Source organism: Macaca thibetana, chromosome 5 (assembly GCF_024542745.1).
Source record: "Macaca thibetana thibetana isolate TM-01 chromosome 5, ASM2454274v1, whole genome shotgun sequence".
In the NCBI taxonomy this organism is placed as follows: Eukaryota; Metazoa; Chordata; class Mammalia; order Primates; family Cercopithecidae; genus Macaca; species Macaca thibetana.
In genome coordinates this window covers 21243762-21262749 of record NC_065582.1, presented here as the reverse complement: position 1 = coordinate 21262749, position 18988 = coordinate 21243762, and the positions used below count along the sequence as shown (strand labels likewise).

The 18988-nt window shown below is 38.5% G+C and overlaps 1 protein-coding gene across 5 annotated transcripts in view; it reads left to right on the top strand.

Moving 5' to 3' along the window:
- The window catches only part of PALLD (palladin, cytoskeletal associated protein), a 432781-nt gene that overhangs the window by 192953 nt on the left and 220840 nt on the right, over nt 1-18988 (top strand). For all 5 annotated transcript variants that reach the window (XM_050791713.1, XM_050791711.1, XM_050791710.1 and 2 more), the window contains 2 exons: nt 1403-1544; nt 2071-2094. In XM_050791713.1, the coding sequence (XP_050647670.1) occupies nt 1403-1544; nt 2071-2094 (166 nt within the window). The remainder of the gene's footprint in view (nt 1-1402; nt 1545-2070; nt 2095-18988) is intronic.

The window sequence follows — 18988 nt, the reverse complement described above, 5'->3', positions numbered from 1 at the left end:
TATAGTTCTTCTGCCAACGTCATAGGCTTTTAGAATTTCCTCAGCGTTTTAGCACACTTACTGCAGGACATTGGTTACAGAATTGGTTTTTCCAGAACATCATTTGTTGTCCCATCAGATAATTTTAGCACACATGCATACAAACAAACAAACAAAAAAATTCACACTTCCTAATGTGAATTTGTTTGCTTTTAGTCTATATATGGGTAAATTATGTTTGAGTTATTTTGAGAGTCCTACACCCCACATTTGATCCAATATTCTTTTTTTGAGATGGAGTCTTGCTCTGTCACCCAGGCTGAAGTGCAGTGGTGTGATCTTGGCTCACTGCAACCTCTGCCTCCTGAGTTCAAGTGATTCTCCTGTCTCAGCCTCCCCCAGTAGCTGGGATTACAGGTGCCTGCCACCACGCCCAGCTGATTTTTGTATTTTTAGTAGAGACATGGTTTTACCATGTTGGTCAGGCTGGTCTCGAACTCCTGATCTTAGGTGATCCACCCGCCTCGGCCTCCCAAAGAGCTAGAATTACAGGTGTGAGCCACCACGCCTGGCCTAGATCCAATATTCTATAGTCAGAAGTTTAAATAGTAAGAAAGTTTAAAGGGCCCTTATTGCTAGTTAATTCTGGAGAAGAAGGGTAGAGAGAAGATATATGTGAGGGAAATATTAATGTCCTGATATTTAAGAACAAGTATAAAATCTTTACCTCTTTGTATCTATAAAGCCAAATTAATTTCTAATCTGTTGGATTGTAAAGATTTATTGGTCTGGAGTTGGAGTGCGGTGGGGGACAACAAAGGCAGGAGCCAAGAAGGAGGAAATGAAAGTCAATAAGGAAGAAGTGCAGCATGTTTCATTACTTTACTCAGAATCTCAAAATGAGAAAATACAGAAACCCCTTAGCTTAATAAACTCAACATCAGAAACTAGTCGGGCAGAGGTGGTACATGAAAAGGCCGAGGCATGTGAAAACAAATGCATGTCTTTTTTCTCTTCTTGTCTGGTTTTCATAAGAATCTACTTTTATTTAGAGTGTGATTGTTTCAAGAAATTCACATTCCACCCGCTTCCTCTTAAATGTAGATAAAGAAAGTTAACAGTGGTTACCATCAAATTCCATAAATGGAGAGCAGTCAGTGCAAATTCGCAGACAGGCCAGAAAGCTCTGCAGGACTTTGGTAAACTTTACTCATTTTATGACTTGGAGAGGGTGAAAAGCTGATAATCAGTGGGTTCAAAGGTGTTTATCCTTACCTGAGTCAGTACTAATTATTTTATGATGCAAGTTTTGCATTTTGTGTTTGTATCTGTTTTGTCTAGGATTTGGAATTTTTCTTCTGTGTTGTGAAATTGCTTAAAAATGCACCAAAGTCTGATGGGGTACATTTTCCTTGAATTTCAGGAACTTCAAAACACAGCTGTGGCGGAAGGCCAGGTGGTGGTTCTGGAGTGCCGGGTCCGAGGGGCACCCCCTCTGCAGGTCCAGTGGTTTCGGCAAGGGAGTGAAATCCAAGACTCTCCAGATTTCCGAATTCTACAGAAAAGTAAGGAGAAGCGCCCATGTCCCGAAGTCTGACCATTTTATTCTCTCCAGCTTCAAGAAAACCAAGAAGGGCTAAGTCATTGAGATGAATTGATCTCTATTTTCAAAGAGTGGCAAGATTAGATAATCTACAGTGTGTGTGTTGAAATCCAGTAATGGAAACTGTGACCCCCTTGAAACTCTAATGAAAGTGACATATTCTTTCTTCTTAAAAAATGCATGTATACATTTGGACTCAAATTTGCATCAATAATTTTAGGAGGTTCACAAGGCTCCTAGAGCCCATCTATGAACTGCAGTTGGAAAAATGTCCTAGTGTAAGTTGATACAGGAATTTGAGTTTCTATGTTTTATAGAAATATAAACTGATCTATCACTTTATATCTTTTGTATGATGGAGTTTGATTGTAACATTTCTTCAGTCATGTCCTAGATAAGGTAATGGAAAGGAAGAAGTAGGTTTTTTTTATTAATGGAATCCCATTCTAATACTTTGTTCTAATTTATTTTTTTCATGCGGCTAACAGAACCTAGATCTACAGCTGAACCTGGTAAGAATATTTTTAGGGGTTTTTTTGGTGGGAGAGAGAGCGGATAATGTAACTTTTGGGTCTCAATAGTTCTTTGTTTCTATCTTAAAGCCGTAAGCAAAACAATGTTTTTGTGGTTCCCTGGAAATGTGAAACCCCCTTAAAGACAAGATCTTCTTTATCATGGAGTCTGTACACTGCATTTTATTTACATCAGTGTCTTTATTAGCAAAACATTAAGTTCCATTCAGACAAGAAGGTCAAGCTCAGTGACTTCAGGCTTTTTAAAATACAGTCTTTTAGGCTCAGAAAGCAAACTAAGCTGATGATGAAAAAACATCCTCCTAAAATTCCAGTAGAGAAGGACAATCTACTGCATGTTTGTACTGATCAGAACCCACTAACAACCCCAGCTTAGAAATGTGTCTCAAATGAGAGCAGCTCAAAGAGGTAAGCAAAATGGACCCCCAGGCATTTCTCATTTATGTGCTCTGAACCATAAACTTTTACTATTCTGCAAGCATAAAGAAAGTCATCTTGCCCCCAGATCACTCTTAATTATCAGGTCGTTTGACCAGATCACAGTGCTATGTGATCCAGCTGTTCCCTGCCTCAGATATATTGCATGTTTATGTTTCCTCATGGACTGAAACAGTGTTTGTAAAGGAAACAAATTTTTGTCTAGGTACTACATTGTATGTCCTCCGCAAGATTATTTACTTTTGTATTTTTCCCATCAGCAGAGTCACAGTTTCACTTATTTCTGAACAAAGGGTAGAAAAACAAGTCATTTTCCTGTTTCTCCTGTTTGTTCCTCTGCTTCAGTGTCGAGCGGATCTTGCCACATGTGTCTTAGGAGCCATGACCTTGCTCTGACTCTTCTTGGGGGAACTGGAAAGTTCTCTGTGGGCCACTGCAGGTCAGATTACTGCAGTCAGTCCCTGAACCTCTCACGTCTGTGTACTGGATCTTTAAAAGCAGAGTTTGACCCTGTTAGGATCCAAAGCTTGAGGGAGGCTGAGTAGCATCCTTAGGGAACAACTGGAATTGATCTGCCCTCCTGTCATGAATTACAAGCAGGGCAAGTCACCCCACTTAATGTGTCAGTCATCACATCAAACAGTGTAGTCACTTTCCAGACTGTGGAAATATACAACTGCATATTTTGTCTGTGAAATGTCTTAGAATAAAATTGCATAATACTACTTTTCTGATACATGGATTTTCTGAGATTAAATCTGCTGCATGAGCTAATATGGGAATCCTGTAGGGAGTTAGGGCACATCTTGTGTGTTTGCTGTTTTAAACAACTTTAGATAGATAGGTAGATATAAAAGTAGGAACCAAATATCTTTTATCTACAAGAAATAGCTTATTATATGAAACAAACCTATAAAGCAATTTATGTCTTTTAATGCTTTGTGTATAAATAAGACTAAAATTTTGAGCCAAAAATTGTAAAAATGTTACTGCTAGCATGACTTAAGGCAGCCTTTGACATTGCGTTTTGGATTCAGAGTGAACTCCTGCAACTCTCTTTTCATTGTGTTGTTATACGTTGTCATCATGCACATAGGTGATGATGACTTATCAAATGTAGGTTGGAAAATCACAAACTGTCATCTGCAAAGTCAAAGCATTGGTTAGAAACTGAGCAGCTTAGTTTTCTGAAAAGTATGTGTATATTTGAAAATCGAAAACACTCAGAATATACTGGCTAAGGAAGAATAAATTTGGATGAGGAGGGAGGAAGGAAACATCTCCACTGAGCCCTGCGTCCTCCTCACTTACCCTACACACACTCCTTCTGTTTCACATCTACCCCGCGCCCTGCGTCCTCCTCACTTACCCTACACACACTCCTTCTGTTTCACATCTACCCCGCGCCCTGCGTCTTCCTCACTTACCCTACACACACTCCTTCTGTTTCAGTTATGGTTTGCTGCTTTGCTTCTAGAATATAGTTTTGATCGTGAATTATTTAATAAAATTAGTCCTAAACAGCTTCATGGAATCACCTGACCTCTAGAACGTTCTTCAATGCCATTTGCTTTAACGTAGCAAAATCATGCAGAAAAGAGCAAGCTATGGAAGGCTTTCCTTTTAAATCCCTTGTCCTAGCAATGCAGAAAAATTTTTCCTCTGTGTGTTCACTGAATTTTCTTATTTACATACTTAGATCTGAAAGCGTTTAAGAAAACAGACTCCTTCTTTCCAACTACAATAATAGCATTTTCTGAAAAATTTCTCCTGGCAGAGAAATATTTCAAGCAAATCTGTCAATACACCAGAAACAAGTATATAGTCAGGAGCTATTAAAAACTAACACAGTGAGTTTTCCTGACCGATGATTTCTCCACAATTGTTTTTACCATGACACTACGAGACTTTCTTCTTTCCCTTTTCCAGCGTTAAAATGCTCTGCTTCAGGAAATCAGCAGTTGGCATGCAGCATTAAATAAAATCCATGATCATATTTTTTAAACAAAAACGCTTAAGCACATGAATGACTACTTAAGTGACTAATTATATGAGTGGTTATGAGTAAGAACTTCAGAACAAGCAAATGTTACAGCATATTTGTGCTTAAACAATGTTTTGTCATGCCTGTCAAAACTAGGTATGATTCTTTTACTAGTTGCCAAGTGTTTTCCTTACATTGACCTTGAAGTTGCTATGTCAGAGGAAAAAAACAAAAAATAAATATGACTGTTTACCTTCTTTAAATGACCTGATTGACTTATATCTAATGGACCTCTGAGCTATTCAACTGTATGGAAGTGTGTAGGAACTGGCTTCCCTAAAAACTGTTTTCTTAGCCATTGTTAAGTGGAAGGAAGAAAAACAGACATGGCTACAATACATCTGAGGCAAGAGATACATTTTATAGGACTAGGTCAGTGATATTTTCCAAATGCTAACACATAAATAACCTTTGAAATTCAGGAAAACATTTAAGCATTCTGTTTTTGTTACTCTCTCTTCCTACCCTCTTCCTTTCCTCTGACAGAGACACTCTTGCTCACTCTCTCTCCCCTCTCTGTCTCTTTCTCTCCCCTCCCCTCCTTCATTCCCTCCCTCTCTTCCTCTTTTTCCATCTCACTCCCTCATTCTTTTTGTTTCTTTTTTTCTCTTCTCTTTACTCTCTTCCTTATTCATGGGCAAGATGTTTTAAAGCTCCAGAAATAAAATTGAAATTCCCTAGTACCTAGATATAGCCCCATTAGGAATTAGATATTTAGATAAAGAAGGAAATAGCAGGTTGTCTCCAAATGCATCTGTGCAACCGAAACAGGTTTTTCTTGTCACTGCTGCGTCGTATCTGTCTGATGTGTTTTACACTCCCCTCTCTGTCTAGACAGAAGTCAGCTTGCATCACAAATCTTTTCAGACTGTTTTGTGAATTAATAGCTAGTTAGCTTACTTAAGGCCAACATCCGTTTGTCATAGTACCTTCTCTGACCTTCTTTGAAATTCTGACTTTGTACTGATAGAATCCTTCAAAGACTAGTCTGGGGGTGGGGGGCACAGAAGACTCATTTGACAGCTGTTAATACTCAGTCTCTTACTCATTCAGCTGTCTGGAAACAGCCACAAACTGTGTTGAGTTACTTCTATAGCACTGTCTAATAGCGTGCAAAATTAAAAAAAAAACAAACGCGTCTTACTGGTTGTGGAATTATATGTACAAAAATATATTGCCTCCTGCTTTCAATTTTAAGTTCTGCTGACCAGTGTGACCCACGCTAGATCTTGTGCAGTAGAGTCTAGGCTTGATTCTGCAATTCACAATATAAAGTAAGTTACACTTAGTTAAATGTACTAAGGTGCTGTTGTAGGAGGGCAAAGATAGGGATGTTTCTTGAGATCCCAGTAGATCGTATGCAGTAAAACCTTAATGCATGTTCTAGCTTAGGATGGTGGGTTGAACAAAAGTAGGCCATACGAAACTTACAGTTCACCAAGAGTGTGACAGGTTGCCCTGGGGTGCCACACCACGCTGACAGGGATGCTGTAATATATTTGAAATTTATTTATGCAAACACATTCAAACTTGACATTTGACAGATATGACACGATGACTGGCTTGAACTAGTTCAGAATTTCAACATTAGATCACCCTCCATTCTTTTCTATGACATAATCTCTTTGTGAAACTGAGTTTTTGATGAGTGTGTGATAAAAAGTAAGTACCTCATGAAAATCCATGTGAAACATGAAATGAGGCTGGCTCATCGAATCTGATTCCAAGAGAGGAGGCACAGTGCCCAGCAGATGCACACAGCCATTAGTAAGAAATAGTGGCTATTTAAGAATAAAATCATACTATTTTTCTTTCAATTTGTATGTAGTTTTAAATACTAAATTGTTTAGGCATAAATACTTATTAAGTTCTTTGGAAATAACTGTGTAACAAACGTAACTATTATGTCTTTTAGCTTAGGGGCACCATTTAAAAAGTATTGAGAAACTTAGAGTCCCATGAACCAAGAAAGTTTGGTTTACTTTCTAGAGGAAGAGTGTCCAATCTTTTGGCTTCCCTGGGCCACACTGGAAGAAGAATTGTCTCGGTTCACACATAAAATACACTGACACTAATGATAGCTTATGAACTTAAAAAGAAATCTCATAATGTTTTAAGAAAATTTATGAATTTGTGTTGGGCCACATTCAAAGCTGTCCTGGGCCACATGCGGCCCAGAGGCCACGGGTTGGACAAGCTTGCACTAGAGGGAGAGGAGGAAGACTCAAGACACGTTTGAGTACACACCAAAAAGAAAATTGAGTGGGTTTTGGAATTCTAAATGCCAAAATGTGCCTATTTCCAGTCCTCTTCCAGGACTCACATTCCAGCCTGCTGGCCTGTGAACTTTACCTCTCTCAGCAGAGACTGAAGGATTCTTCTCTGGGCAATTTGAACATCCCGAGAGAAAAAATAAATCCAAAGATAATGATTTGGGAGTTTCTGTTATAAAGATGCCACTTAGATTGTGCTATTGGGAAGACCAAAGTGGATAAGTTCCTCTCTTGTACTCAGAGCTTAATAAACTCCCATCCCTGTCAGACAAGCAGAGATAAAAGGCATCTGGAGAAATCCTCTAGCATGAATGATACAGAAAAAAAACAAGTGACCTTCCTAAAAGGGAACTTTGAGAAAATGGATTTGCAAAGAGAGGAAAATGTAAAACAAAACAAAACAAACAAAATATCTCTTAAAGGATATAAGGAAATCATTCCACCCAAGAAATAAAAATGAAAAGCTAGAAAAAAAAAAAAAAAGAGAGGGAGGACACTTGAGAAACAGAGTTCTTGAAATGAAAAGGTTCATAGCCGAAATGAAACTTGAGCAAATGTCCCACAAAGTACAGCAAAATGACAAAGAAGGGATGTAAGAGAGAAAAGGCAACAAAATTAGAGATGTATAGCCGAATAACTGGGATTCCAGAAGGAGAGAAGAAAGAAGAGGCAAGAGACAGGATTATCAATGAAATAATTTTTTTAAAGTTCCCCCAACTGAAAGTTATCAGTTTCCAGATGGAAAAATCCACTGATCGCACAACGTATGGAATAAACCCAAAGCCAAGCGCATCATCATGAAATTCAGAATTTCCGGGACAAGGAGGTCATTTTACAAGTGTCCAGAGAGAAAACATCAGGTTATATACAAACCAGAAAGATGCAAATAGCGTAGGCCTTCTCAGCAGTCACACCAGACACAAAGAGACAATGAAGCAAGAACTTCAAAATTGTGAAGAAAATTACCTACAACTGGGAATTCTGCCCCTAGGCAAAACTTCATGTGGAAATCTAGCAGAGATATTTTCAGACTTGTAAGGTCCCCAGAGTTTTCCTCTGGAACGCGACAGTGTGCTCCACCACAGCAAGAGAATTCACCCAGAAAGGGCAAGATGTGGAGGTGGGGCACTGGAAGCAGGAGATCACATGGAAGCAAGAGGCAAAGGGCACCCCCAGGAGGGTGACAGTTGTGCATCAGGAATGAAGGGCAAGTTCAGATTGGAGCTGCGTGTCTCGAGAGACAAATGCAGTGAGGCTTTCGTCGTTAGGAGGTTCATTGCCTCTGCCTGTCTTTTATTTGGATGACAGAATGGCAGGGCGGTAAGCCTGACCCAAAAACCTCATCTCTACTTGGGCTGTCCTGCTCTGTCCTCCAGGGACTGTCACCTGGATCAGCTGGGAACACCCATTTTACTGCCACAGAAGCGTTCTGCTTTGACTCGGGCCTGACATCTAGAAGTTGGCCATGTTGAGTTTAATTAACCATCTATGCCTGAGGTTGCAATTTTTTTAATTTTTACAATCAGACCTTGGTGATGACCTTGAGCAGTAAGATATAAATAACTCCCAAATGCTTAGCGTTTCAATAGTGGAACACTAGGCGTAAATGGGTAAAAAGCAGAAAATACCAGCAATCTCATTGCTGGATATATACCCACAAGAAAGGAAGTCAGTATATCGAATAGATAACTGCACTCCCATGTTTGTTGCAGCACTATTCACAATAGTTAAGATCTGGAAGCAACCTAAGTATCCATCAACAGATGCATGGCTAAAGGAAATGTGGTACCTATACTCAATGGAGTACTATTCAGTCATAAGAAGGAATGAGATCCTGTCATTTGCAACAACATGGATGGAACTGGAGCTCATTATTTTAAGTGAAATAAGCCAGACACAGAAAGACAAACATCCCATGTTCTCACTTATTTGTGTGATCTAAAAATCAAAACAGTAGAAGGATGGTTACCAGAGGCTGGGAAGGGTATTGAGGGACGGTGGGGGTGGGGGGTGCAGATGGTTAATGGGTACAAAAATATAGTTAGAAAGAATAAGACCTAGTATTTGATAGCACAACAGGGTGACTGTAGTCAATAAGAAATTAATTGTACATTTAAAAATAACTAAACGAATGTAATTGGATTGTTTAATTGGAGCATAATTGGACTGAATAACTAAAAGGATAAATATTTGAGGCGAAAGATAGCCATTCTCCATGATGTGATTATTTCATACTGCATGCCCGTATCAAAACATGTCATGTACCCAATAAATATACATATTTTCTATGTAACCACAATTTATTTAATTTAAAAAAAGAAACAAAATACGGAGATGCCATCTCCAGCAATAACTGTATTCCTGCTGAATGCCCACATGAGACTCCACCAGACTGCCCCACTGAGTGAGCCTTGTATTTCCCGGACTCACTCAAGACCTTACCCACTGACTGCCCCATGGGGCTTTCGGAAACTTTCAAGGACACTGAATCTAGCTGATAGTCCAAGATGGTTCTTGGGATCTTTTTCCTAACAGTGACAAGGTTACCTTTTCTTTAGTCAACCAAGATTTGTGCTCACTACTCAATTTTTTTAAACTAAAGAATGCATTTTTTAAGGATATGGTAAACACATAAAGAAAATCAAAGGAATTATCTCAAAGGAGAAGGAAAATAAAATTGGGGAGAGCCTATGAGGTATTTCTAAAGCACTGGAAATGTCTTATTTCATAGACTTGAGCATAGATACACAGGGGTTCATTTCACTGTTATTCCTTAAATGGTACATTTTAAATATCCTTCTTTATATATGATATTAACTACAATTGACACTTTTTAAAAATCCTTTGCAATTTTTTTTTTTCTGAGAGAGTCTTGCTCTGTTGCCCAGGCTGCAGTGCAGTGGCACGATCTTGGCTCAGTGCAACTTCTGTCTTCCAGGTTCAAGCGATTCTCCTGCTTCAGCCTCCCAAGTAGCTGGAATTACAGGTATCTGCCACCACGCCCGGCTAATCTTTGTATTTTTAGTAGAGATGGGGTTCTGCCATGTTGGCCGGTCTAGTCTTGAACTCCTGACCTCAGGTGATCCACCCACCTCAGCCTCCCAAAGTGCTAGGATTACAGGTGTGAGCTACGGTGCCCAGCCTCCTATACAAATATTGATACAAGCATTGCATTTACCCACACCGGATTTCATCTTGTTGATTTTAGCTCAGAGTTCTTTCTTACCAACTGTGTTAGCCAAACCATGTGGTTTGAAAGGTAAAAGCTGGATTTCTTTTTTAGTTACTTGGGACAAAATTAAACATAGTTGCAAAGGAAGCCATTTATGAAAATGTCCCCTTATTACCCAGGGGACCCAGTAATCTTATCCTTGCTGCCTCATCATTTTATGAGTTTCCACAAACAAAATGGTATTTATTTGTATTTAACCAAGTGTTAAGTAGGTCCAGGAACTTGAATACAATTCAGGGTTGCCTTCTGGGAGGTATTGCTGTGACTTTGTAATTTTTAGGTAACTGTAAAGAACAGAATTTGTCACCAGTAAAAACATTTCCTGATTTAGTGATTTATTAAATGCCCTCAAATCAAAACCTTAGGAAATCCAAACATGGGAAAATTAGATTAAAATGCATCATAATTAAGGTTACTAATAACTATAAAATTTTCCACTTATACTGGAGACAGTTTCTTTAGTACAGATAAGTAAGTAACTCCCTTTATGTGACATAAGCAGTCATTTTCTGATTTCCATTCCTTACTAAAATTTATTTTACAGATGTCTTATACGTCTTTGTTCAAGTAAGATGCTACCAGATGAAAATCCAGTATTATAACCTGGCTCATCTCATTTCCTCATGACTTTCTTCATTTTTATAATGTCAGAACCATACAAGCTATGATGCTGCTTTCTCTCAATAAAATGTGAGCCTCTTGTCACTGTCGGATGAAATTTTCCTTGGGAAGAAAAGCGAGCACCCTTTGGGACGTTGTATTAAAATTTTATCTAGTTAAAAGAATTATCTAGTAAAAATTGCTGTGACATTTCAATGCATGACGATCACTAAGAGAACATCCCAGTGTTTTTTATTTTTCTATTTTTGTTCTTTAAGTCTGTAATTCTTCTAAATGTTCCATGTGTCGTGAACTTTATACAGGCACATACCTTATTTATGCATGGAAGTATTCCTACAAAATCATACTCAATGAATTCCACTCAATCAACTTTGAAACACACAAAGGAAGCCTGTAGGAAAATTGGTCTTACTGAGAATTCTTTTAGAAAATAGTCTTTTTACAAAGGAAGTGTTTTTTTCCTTCATCTAAATTTCATGCATGCATTTATTTAAAAATAATTATAGGAAGCCTACCATGTGTGAGATGCTAAGAATATGGCCATGAACAAAAGTTGTTTCTGCACTCAGAGGTTATATTTCAGGGAACCAGAAACTAACAAACTAATTACACAATAAATTATTTAACAGGTTGAGGTGGCACATAGTCCCAACTACTCAGGAGGCTGAGGCAGGAGGATTGCTTGTGCACAGGAGTTCAAGGCTGCAGTGAACTATGATTATGCCACTTCACTCCAGCCTGGGCAACAGTGAAACCCCTGTTTCTAAGAAAGATTTTAAAAATAAAATAAAACAAAAATGCACCAGCTTTATTTGATTTTGTGATTGTCTTCTACTATCTGCTAAAATCTCCCACTAGAGGCCTGGGCAACAGAGCAAGACCCTACCTTTATGAGTCAATCAACGGATAGATAGATATTATTTAATTACAGTTGTGATGATATTATTTGTGATAGATATTATTTAATTACAGTTGTGATGTCTCCAAAAAAAGTTTACCATCCTAAAATTGCTTTTAGGTGGCAAAACTGATGAAGTCTAATTTAAAAAAAGGATTCTCTGAGAAAGTAATGTTTGTGGGGAAACATAAGACTGCGTAGGAGAGTGCTAAGTACTCTGGGAGGAGTCAGGGCTTAGAAACTTATCAGAGTGTGGCTTCACAAGAAGCTGCCCCGGAGCCCATGTGCCCAGTGCTCAGAAGGTGATGATGTGCGAGGCACAGAAGGAGCCTAACTATGCAGGGACCTAATTATGCAGGGCTTCAGAGACCACGTTAAAATTTTTTATTTTATCCTCAAAGTCATGGAAGGATGGGAGGATAATAAATTTTCATTCTTATTAAGAGAGCCCTCTGATTTAGAAGGGGCCGCTGTATATTTATCCTCGGGTTTTCTGAAAATGGCATGACTAAAAGAACCACAAAGTCACAGAAGCATCAGAAGGAATTCTTTACAAGTCATCAAGATCATTGCTCTAAAACCACTTTATATTATCCCTACTGAATAAAATTGTATCGCGTTTTTAAATGTAGGTTTCAAGGCACAGAATTATGTCTATGTTTATAGTTGAAGCATCCTCAGGCATTGAACTGGCAAGGACATTTTTCTCAGTGTTCCCAGCACCTCTGTCTTTCCAGGTGTAGATGATTCAAGGTTGAGAGAAGTGCTTTCCAGAGAATGCTAAGCCCTGGGAGGTTAGTCCAGGGACGTAAGGCCTGGTTGTCCAGGCAGGAAGTGCCCAGGTGTTCTGAACGCTGAGAAACCTTCACCACTCTCAGCAGCATCTGCGAAGGGAGAAGGAAAGTGACTGAGCACTGCCTGAAGCCCACTGCTCCAAACCTCGTAAGAAGGGGCTATTAAGCATGTCCCCATTATAATGTACTCTCAACTCAGCTTATGTCCTATTCCAAGGTGTCTTATACCTTAGAGGACATATAGCCCTCCCCTTGTGCAGATGAATAATTCTCGTGAATCATTTGGATAATGAGATTAATTATAGTTTTTTCAGCATCGGGAAACTCCATTGCCTGACTTAAATCTTTCATTACCTCACTTTACGTAAGATTTCTTGTGTTCTGAACTAGGAAAAATGCAGAACAACTAGAGAGGCTTTGTGCTCTAGACAAAAAAGAGCATCAGCCAGGTGTGGTGGCTCACGCCTGTAATCCCAGCACTTTGGGAGGCTGAGGTGGGTAGATCACCTGAGGTCCGGAGTTTGTGATCAGCCTAACCAACACGGTGAAACCCTGTCTCTACTAAAAATACAAAAATATATATATATATATTAGCTGGGCATGGTGGTGTGCACCTGTAATTCCAGCTACTTGGGAGGCTGAGGCAGGAGAATCACTTGAACCTGGGAGGCGGAGGTTGCAGTGAGCCGAGATAGCACCATTGCACTCCAGCCTGGGCGACGAGTGAAACTCCATCTCAAAAAGAAAGAAAAAAAAAACATGCATGTGGGAGACTGGATGCCGACCTTCAGCATTTTGGCTCTAGCATTAATTAGCCAGGACCCTGAGAGAATCCCTTTGAACACCCAGGATTCATTGATATTGAGCCTGAAGAAATGAGGGATTTCACCTAATCAATCTCTTACAGCACTGGTCTTGTATTTCCCCTTCTATGGCTAACCACACTTTTAACTCATTCTGTAACCATATGCATTCAATTTAAAAATTCCCAATCCCTTGTACCTTTCCAGAGACATCTCACTTTCCAAATGATTCATCTGACGTGAAGCTCCAGCTTGAATTATTTCCACACTTTCTATCTTCCTCTTCAAATGGAAAGCCAAGAACTGTGTATAGTACAGTCGAAAAACACAGGATTACTTCATGCTGTCTCTGTTATCTTATTGTGTTCCTTCTATTCAGTGAACTTTTTAATCAAATAATCGCTATATGCTCTGCATGTATCCACATCTCTCAAACATTTATCTGGAAACCCTTTTCTTAATATGTCAATCACTCAGGACTCGTTGATAATTATTGAGCCAGGAACTGTCCTGTGGGGCAGTATTTTTAAACTGCTGCTCACGGCCCATGAAGGTGGATGGCAACCGCCATGTTATAAAAGTAGAATAAAACTAGTAGCATGCACCTTGTGTAATAACTTTAAATGTTCTTTTGTGAAACTTTTATGTCCATTGTGTGTGTGTGTGTGTGTATGTATGTATATGTACCTATCCTATACATGTGACTGGGTTAGACATAAAATGTATCTCTCTGTGGATTTCAATCAAAAATGTTTGAAACCTATCTTTTTAGGACACAGTTCTCTATACTTTTCTGAAGATAAAAATAATCTGGAAAGGGCATTAAAAAAAAAAGAACCCTTGGCCTCAACCCAGATCCACTAAATTAGAATCTCTAGGGGAGAGGAGGGTTCTGTGTAATCAATATATTTAATCAGTGAGTGCTCCAGGTGATTCTTCCCATCAAACAAGTTTGGAAAATACCACCATGAAAGACTCAAGATTCAAAAAGTTAACAAGAATCTCCACCCGATCTTATAAATAGCCGTGTCTCCCCATCCCAACCAGAATAACTCAATCTTATTGAGGAATTAAGGCATATCTAATACAAATGTTAATAATGTTATAGCTACATCCTTGAGTGTATACCAAAGGCCACATGTAAGATAGAAATAAAATTAGAGTAATGCAGAGTCCTGCCTATTTCAGAGTTGCCAATTCATTTTTCTATCCTTTAGTTTTTCTTCATTGTTTTAAACAAAAATCACTGATTTAAAAATATCAAAATAGTTAAATATACATTCTGCTTCATAGTTTTGACATGTTTTTATATTTATTTTTGTCACATTTTGAATTGGTAAATATCATAATACATAAATACATAGAAGATACATTATTATATGTTATGGGAAAATAATTCTAAGTATTTATGGGATAAAATGCAAGCTTTTGACATATGTATACTTGTAGAATGATTAAGCTAATTAACATATCCATTACCTCAAATACTTATCATTTCTCTTTAAAATACTCTCTGTTAGCTATCTTAAGATATACAGTACATTATTATTGGCTGGGTGTGGTGGCTCATGCCTGTAATCCCAGCACTTTGGGAGGCCGTAGCGGGCAGATCACGAGGTCAGGAGTTCGAGACCAACCTGGCCAACATGGTGAAACCCCATCTCTACTAAAGATACAAAAAATTACCTGGGTGTGGTGGCACTCACCTATAATCCCAGCTACTCGGGAGGCTGGGGCAGGAGAATTACTTGAAACCGGGAGGTGGAGGTTGCAGTGAGCCAAGATCACGCCAGTGTAGTGCTACAACCTGGGTGACAGAGCGAGACTCTATGTCTCAAAAAAAGAAAAAAAGAAAAAAGATATACATTACATTATTATGAACTATAGTCATCATGAACCTATTCCTCCTGACTAATTGACATTTTGTACCCTTTGACCAATGTCTCCCCTTCTCCTGTCCACCACACACCCCTCTCTGATTAACCATCTTTCTACTTTACATTTCTTTTAGATTCCACACATAAGTAAAATCATGCAGTATTTGTCTCTCTGTGCCTGGCTTATTTCACTTAGCATAATGTCCTCTAGCTTAATCTATGTTGTCTCAAATGACAGAATTTCCTGATTTTTTTTTTTTTTTTTTTTTTTTTTTTTTGAGACGGAGTCTCGCTCTGTTGCCCAGGCTGGAGTGCAGTGGCCGGATCTCAGCTCACTGCAAGCTCCGCCTCCCGAGTTTATGCCATTCTCCTGCCTCAGCCTCCCGAGTAGCTGGGACTACAGGCACCCGCCACCACACCCAGCTAGTTTTTTATATTTTTTAGTAGAGACGGGGTTTCACCGTGTTAGCCAGGATGGTCTCGATCTCCTGACCTCAGGTTCCGCCCATCTCAGCCTCCCAAAGTGCTGGGATTACAGGCTTGAGCCACCGCGCCTGGCCAATTTCCTGATTTTTTAAGGCTGAATAGTATCGCATTGTACATATATGCCACATTTTTTAATCCATTCATCCACTGATAAATACTTCCATTGTTTTCATACCTTGGCTATTGTAAATGATGCTTCAACAAACATGGGAATGTAGATATTTCTTCAACATGTAGATTTTAATTCTTTGGCAATATAGCCAGAAGTGGGATTGCTGGATCATACCTCATAACTTTATACCATTGAGTTACGGTGTTTTCCCAGTTCCCACAATGCATCTTGTGAGAGGGGACATTTGCCTGATGGAGATGCTACGGTGAGCAGAGGTGAGCCTGCCTGAGTTTACACCTTCCCTCCCTATGACACCACAGCTGCCTATTTTATGGGATGTTGTCTTAATGTGCTTATTATTTATAGAGATACAGTATTGAAATTATAAAGCACAGTATATAACCTGGATTCAGGATTTCAATAATTTTTCATTTTGCTCTGATCAACACTACAGAAAGCAAAAGTAAATATTCCGGTAATATTGAACCCAACTGGCTTTGTTTTCCACCTGGGTCAACACTGGGAACGCTAGAAAAATTCTGTAACATGTTATCCGTATAAGTCCACAATCATACTGGGCACAACACGTTGTCCTTTAAAGGTCTAATTTGATCATAAAATTTAAAAACATAACTTGTGTTACTCAGTGGTGAGACATGAAATGAGCTATCAAAGTCAGCGGCCATCACCATGAGTCAGATGAGATCCAGTGTTGCCGTATATAATACTACCTGCTGCATTATAACCCGGCATCCACATGACAGTGCCCAAAAAAGTATTCCAGGTGTTTGTGAAAATTACCCAGTGTTTTCCACTACTTCTAGCATAGGAAGTCTTGAGTGGTACCATCATTTCAGGAAAAAAGGGGAAAAAATTGTTTTATTTGAAACAAAACAGCGACGTTATTAAGAACTCAAAGTCTCAGGCCAGGCGCCATTGGCTCACGCCTGTAATCCTAGCACTTTGGGACTCTGAGGCAGGGGGATCACCTGAGGTCGGGAGTTTGAGACCATATGACCAAAATGGAGAAACCCCGTCTCTACTAAAAACACAATATTAGCTGGGTGTGGTGGCACCTGCCTGTAATCCCAGCTACTCAGAAGGCTAAGGCAGGAGAATTGCTTGAACCTGGGAGGCAGAGGTTGCAACGAGCCGAGATTGCGCCATTGCACTCCTGCCTGTTTAACAAGAGTGAAACTCCTCTCAAAAAAAAAAAAAACTCGAAGTCTCTTGTAATTGAAATACAGGCCATTGAGCTCTCTTGAGATTGCTGTACTTTGTGGTGTTTTTCATATATTGATGCCTATGCATATAATGATGCCTATGCATTTATGCTATAACTGGACAACAGAAATATCCAGTTATGTAAGGGATAGATTAGTTCAGGTTATGTGTATATATTTTTAATGTATTATTTTTAATTATAACTTTTGAGATATTTCATATCTATATGTTTTTCATATATAGATATGAAAAATATATATATAACTTGAAATAATCTATCCCTTTATATAACTGGGTATTTCTGTTGTCTCTTTGTAACAAGTTTTAGTGTATAGATACAAGCTGAAATATATTGTCTCTGTTTTAAAATTGAAGCTTCATGAAAATTTTTAATTATTTAAAAGATAGAGAACCATATACCTGTTTGTACCTTTAAAAATTTGTACATTGTATTTGTATTACCTATTCAAAAAAATAAAATTTTTTAAATGGTAGAGAGAAATCTTAAGAATAAAGAAAAAGGAGACAATTCAGGAAACTACATTCGATTTTGTTTTTACAGACTCCGTAGGAGGGGTTGCAAAGCTATCAAGACAAATAGGAGAAAAAGACCAAAAAGATCCTGCCTTTGTGATTATAGGATCATTACAGTAGATCAAATATGTGGTCAATTTCTTAAAACACTGCATAATGAACTAGAATTTTAATTTCTTCAGAAGTCTGAAATAAACTTTTAATTTTTAATCGCCTAAAAATTTTAATTCTATATTATATTTCCTACTTCCACCTTATATTTCAAAACAATTTTGCCAAATAGTTTCTGGCAAACATTTTTGCTTGCAGCTGACTTAACTGCCTTTTTAAGACTGCACAATGTTGAAGGAAAGAGAGGAGGAGGACTTAAAAAACTATCCCATTGTCATGTGGGCATTAAGGGTGTAAACTTTTGGAGTTAGAATAGACCTGATGATTTTCTAATTCAAGTCCAATTCATGTAAAAGATGTGTCTCAACCCCTTAATAAGATTACAGACAACTCAAGAGCAGGAACCATTAATTATATCTGTAGCTATAAAATATTAAGACAGTGTACTCTTAAAAATGCTTAACAAGTAGATAGATGACTGTAAAAGCTTCTAGGAGCTGTTCATGGATGAAGATTCCAGACTTTATCTCAAAAAATTTTCTTGACATCTCACTACCTTTCCTTAACAAGTCTTTCCATTCATGTAACGTACCTTCTTCCCTCTTGCTGCAATTAGGAACCATTTGTTCTTATTGTTCTTCAAGAAAGATGTAGAATGTTTGAGCAACTTCTTCCTGATTTTAATGTCTTTGCATTTATGATACCTATCACAGTGTTTTACTTAAATTCACTTTTTTGGTTTTTGGTTTTTTTTTCCTTTTGAGACAGAGTTTCGTTCTTGTTGCCCAGGCTGGAGTGCAGTGGCCCGATCTTGGCTCACTGCAACCTCTGCCTCCTGGGTTCAAGCAATTCTCCTGCCTCAGCCTCTCAAGTAGCTGGGATTACAGGTACCTGCCACCAAGCCTGGCTAATTTTTTATATATATATTTTTAGTAGAAATGGGGTTTCACCATGTTGCCCAGGTTAGTCTTGAACTCCTGACCTCAAGTGATCCGCCTGCCTCGGCCTCCCAAAGTGCTGGGATTACAAGCATGAGCCACGCTCCCGGCCTTAAATTAGCATTTAAATGGATGAATACTTAATATAGATTTCATTGCCCTTTACTTTTTTTATTACGGTTAAAGAAGCATATAACATGAAATCTACCTTCTTAAATTTTTAAGTATACACTACAGTATTGTTAACTATATGCTTAATGTTGTGCAGCAGATGTCTAGAACGTTTTCCTCTTGCATGACTGAAATTCTATGCCCACTGAACAGCAACTGCCATTCCTCCTTGCCTCCAATGCTTGGCAACCAGCATTCAACTTTCTGCTTCTAAGAGTATGACAAGTTTAGATACCTCTTAAGTGGAATTTTGCAATATTTCTCCTACTGTCATTGCCCTTTACTTTTACCTCAATGAAATTATTTAGGTTCAATGT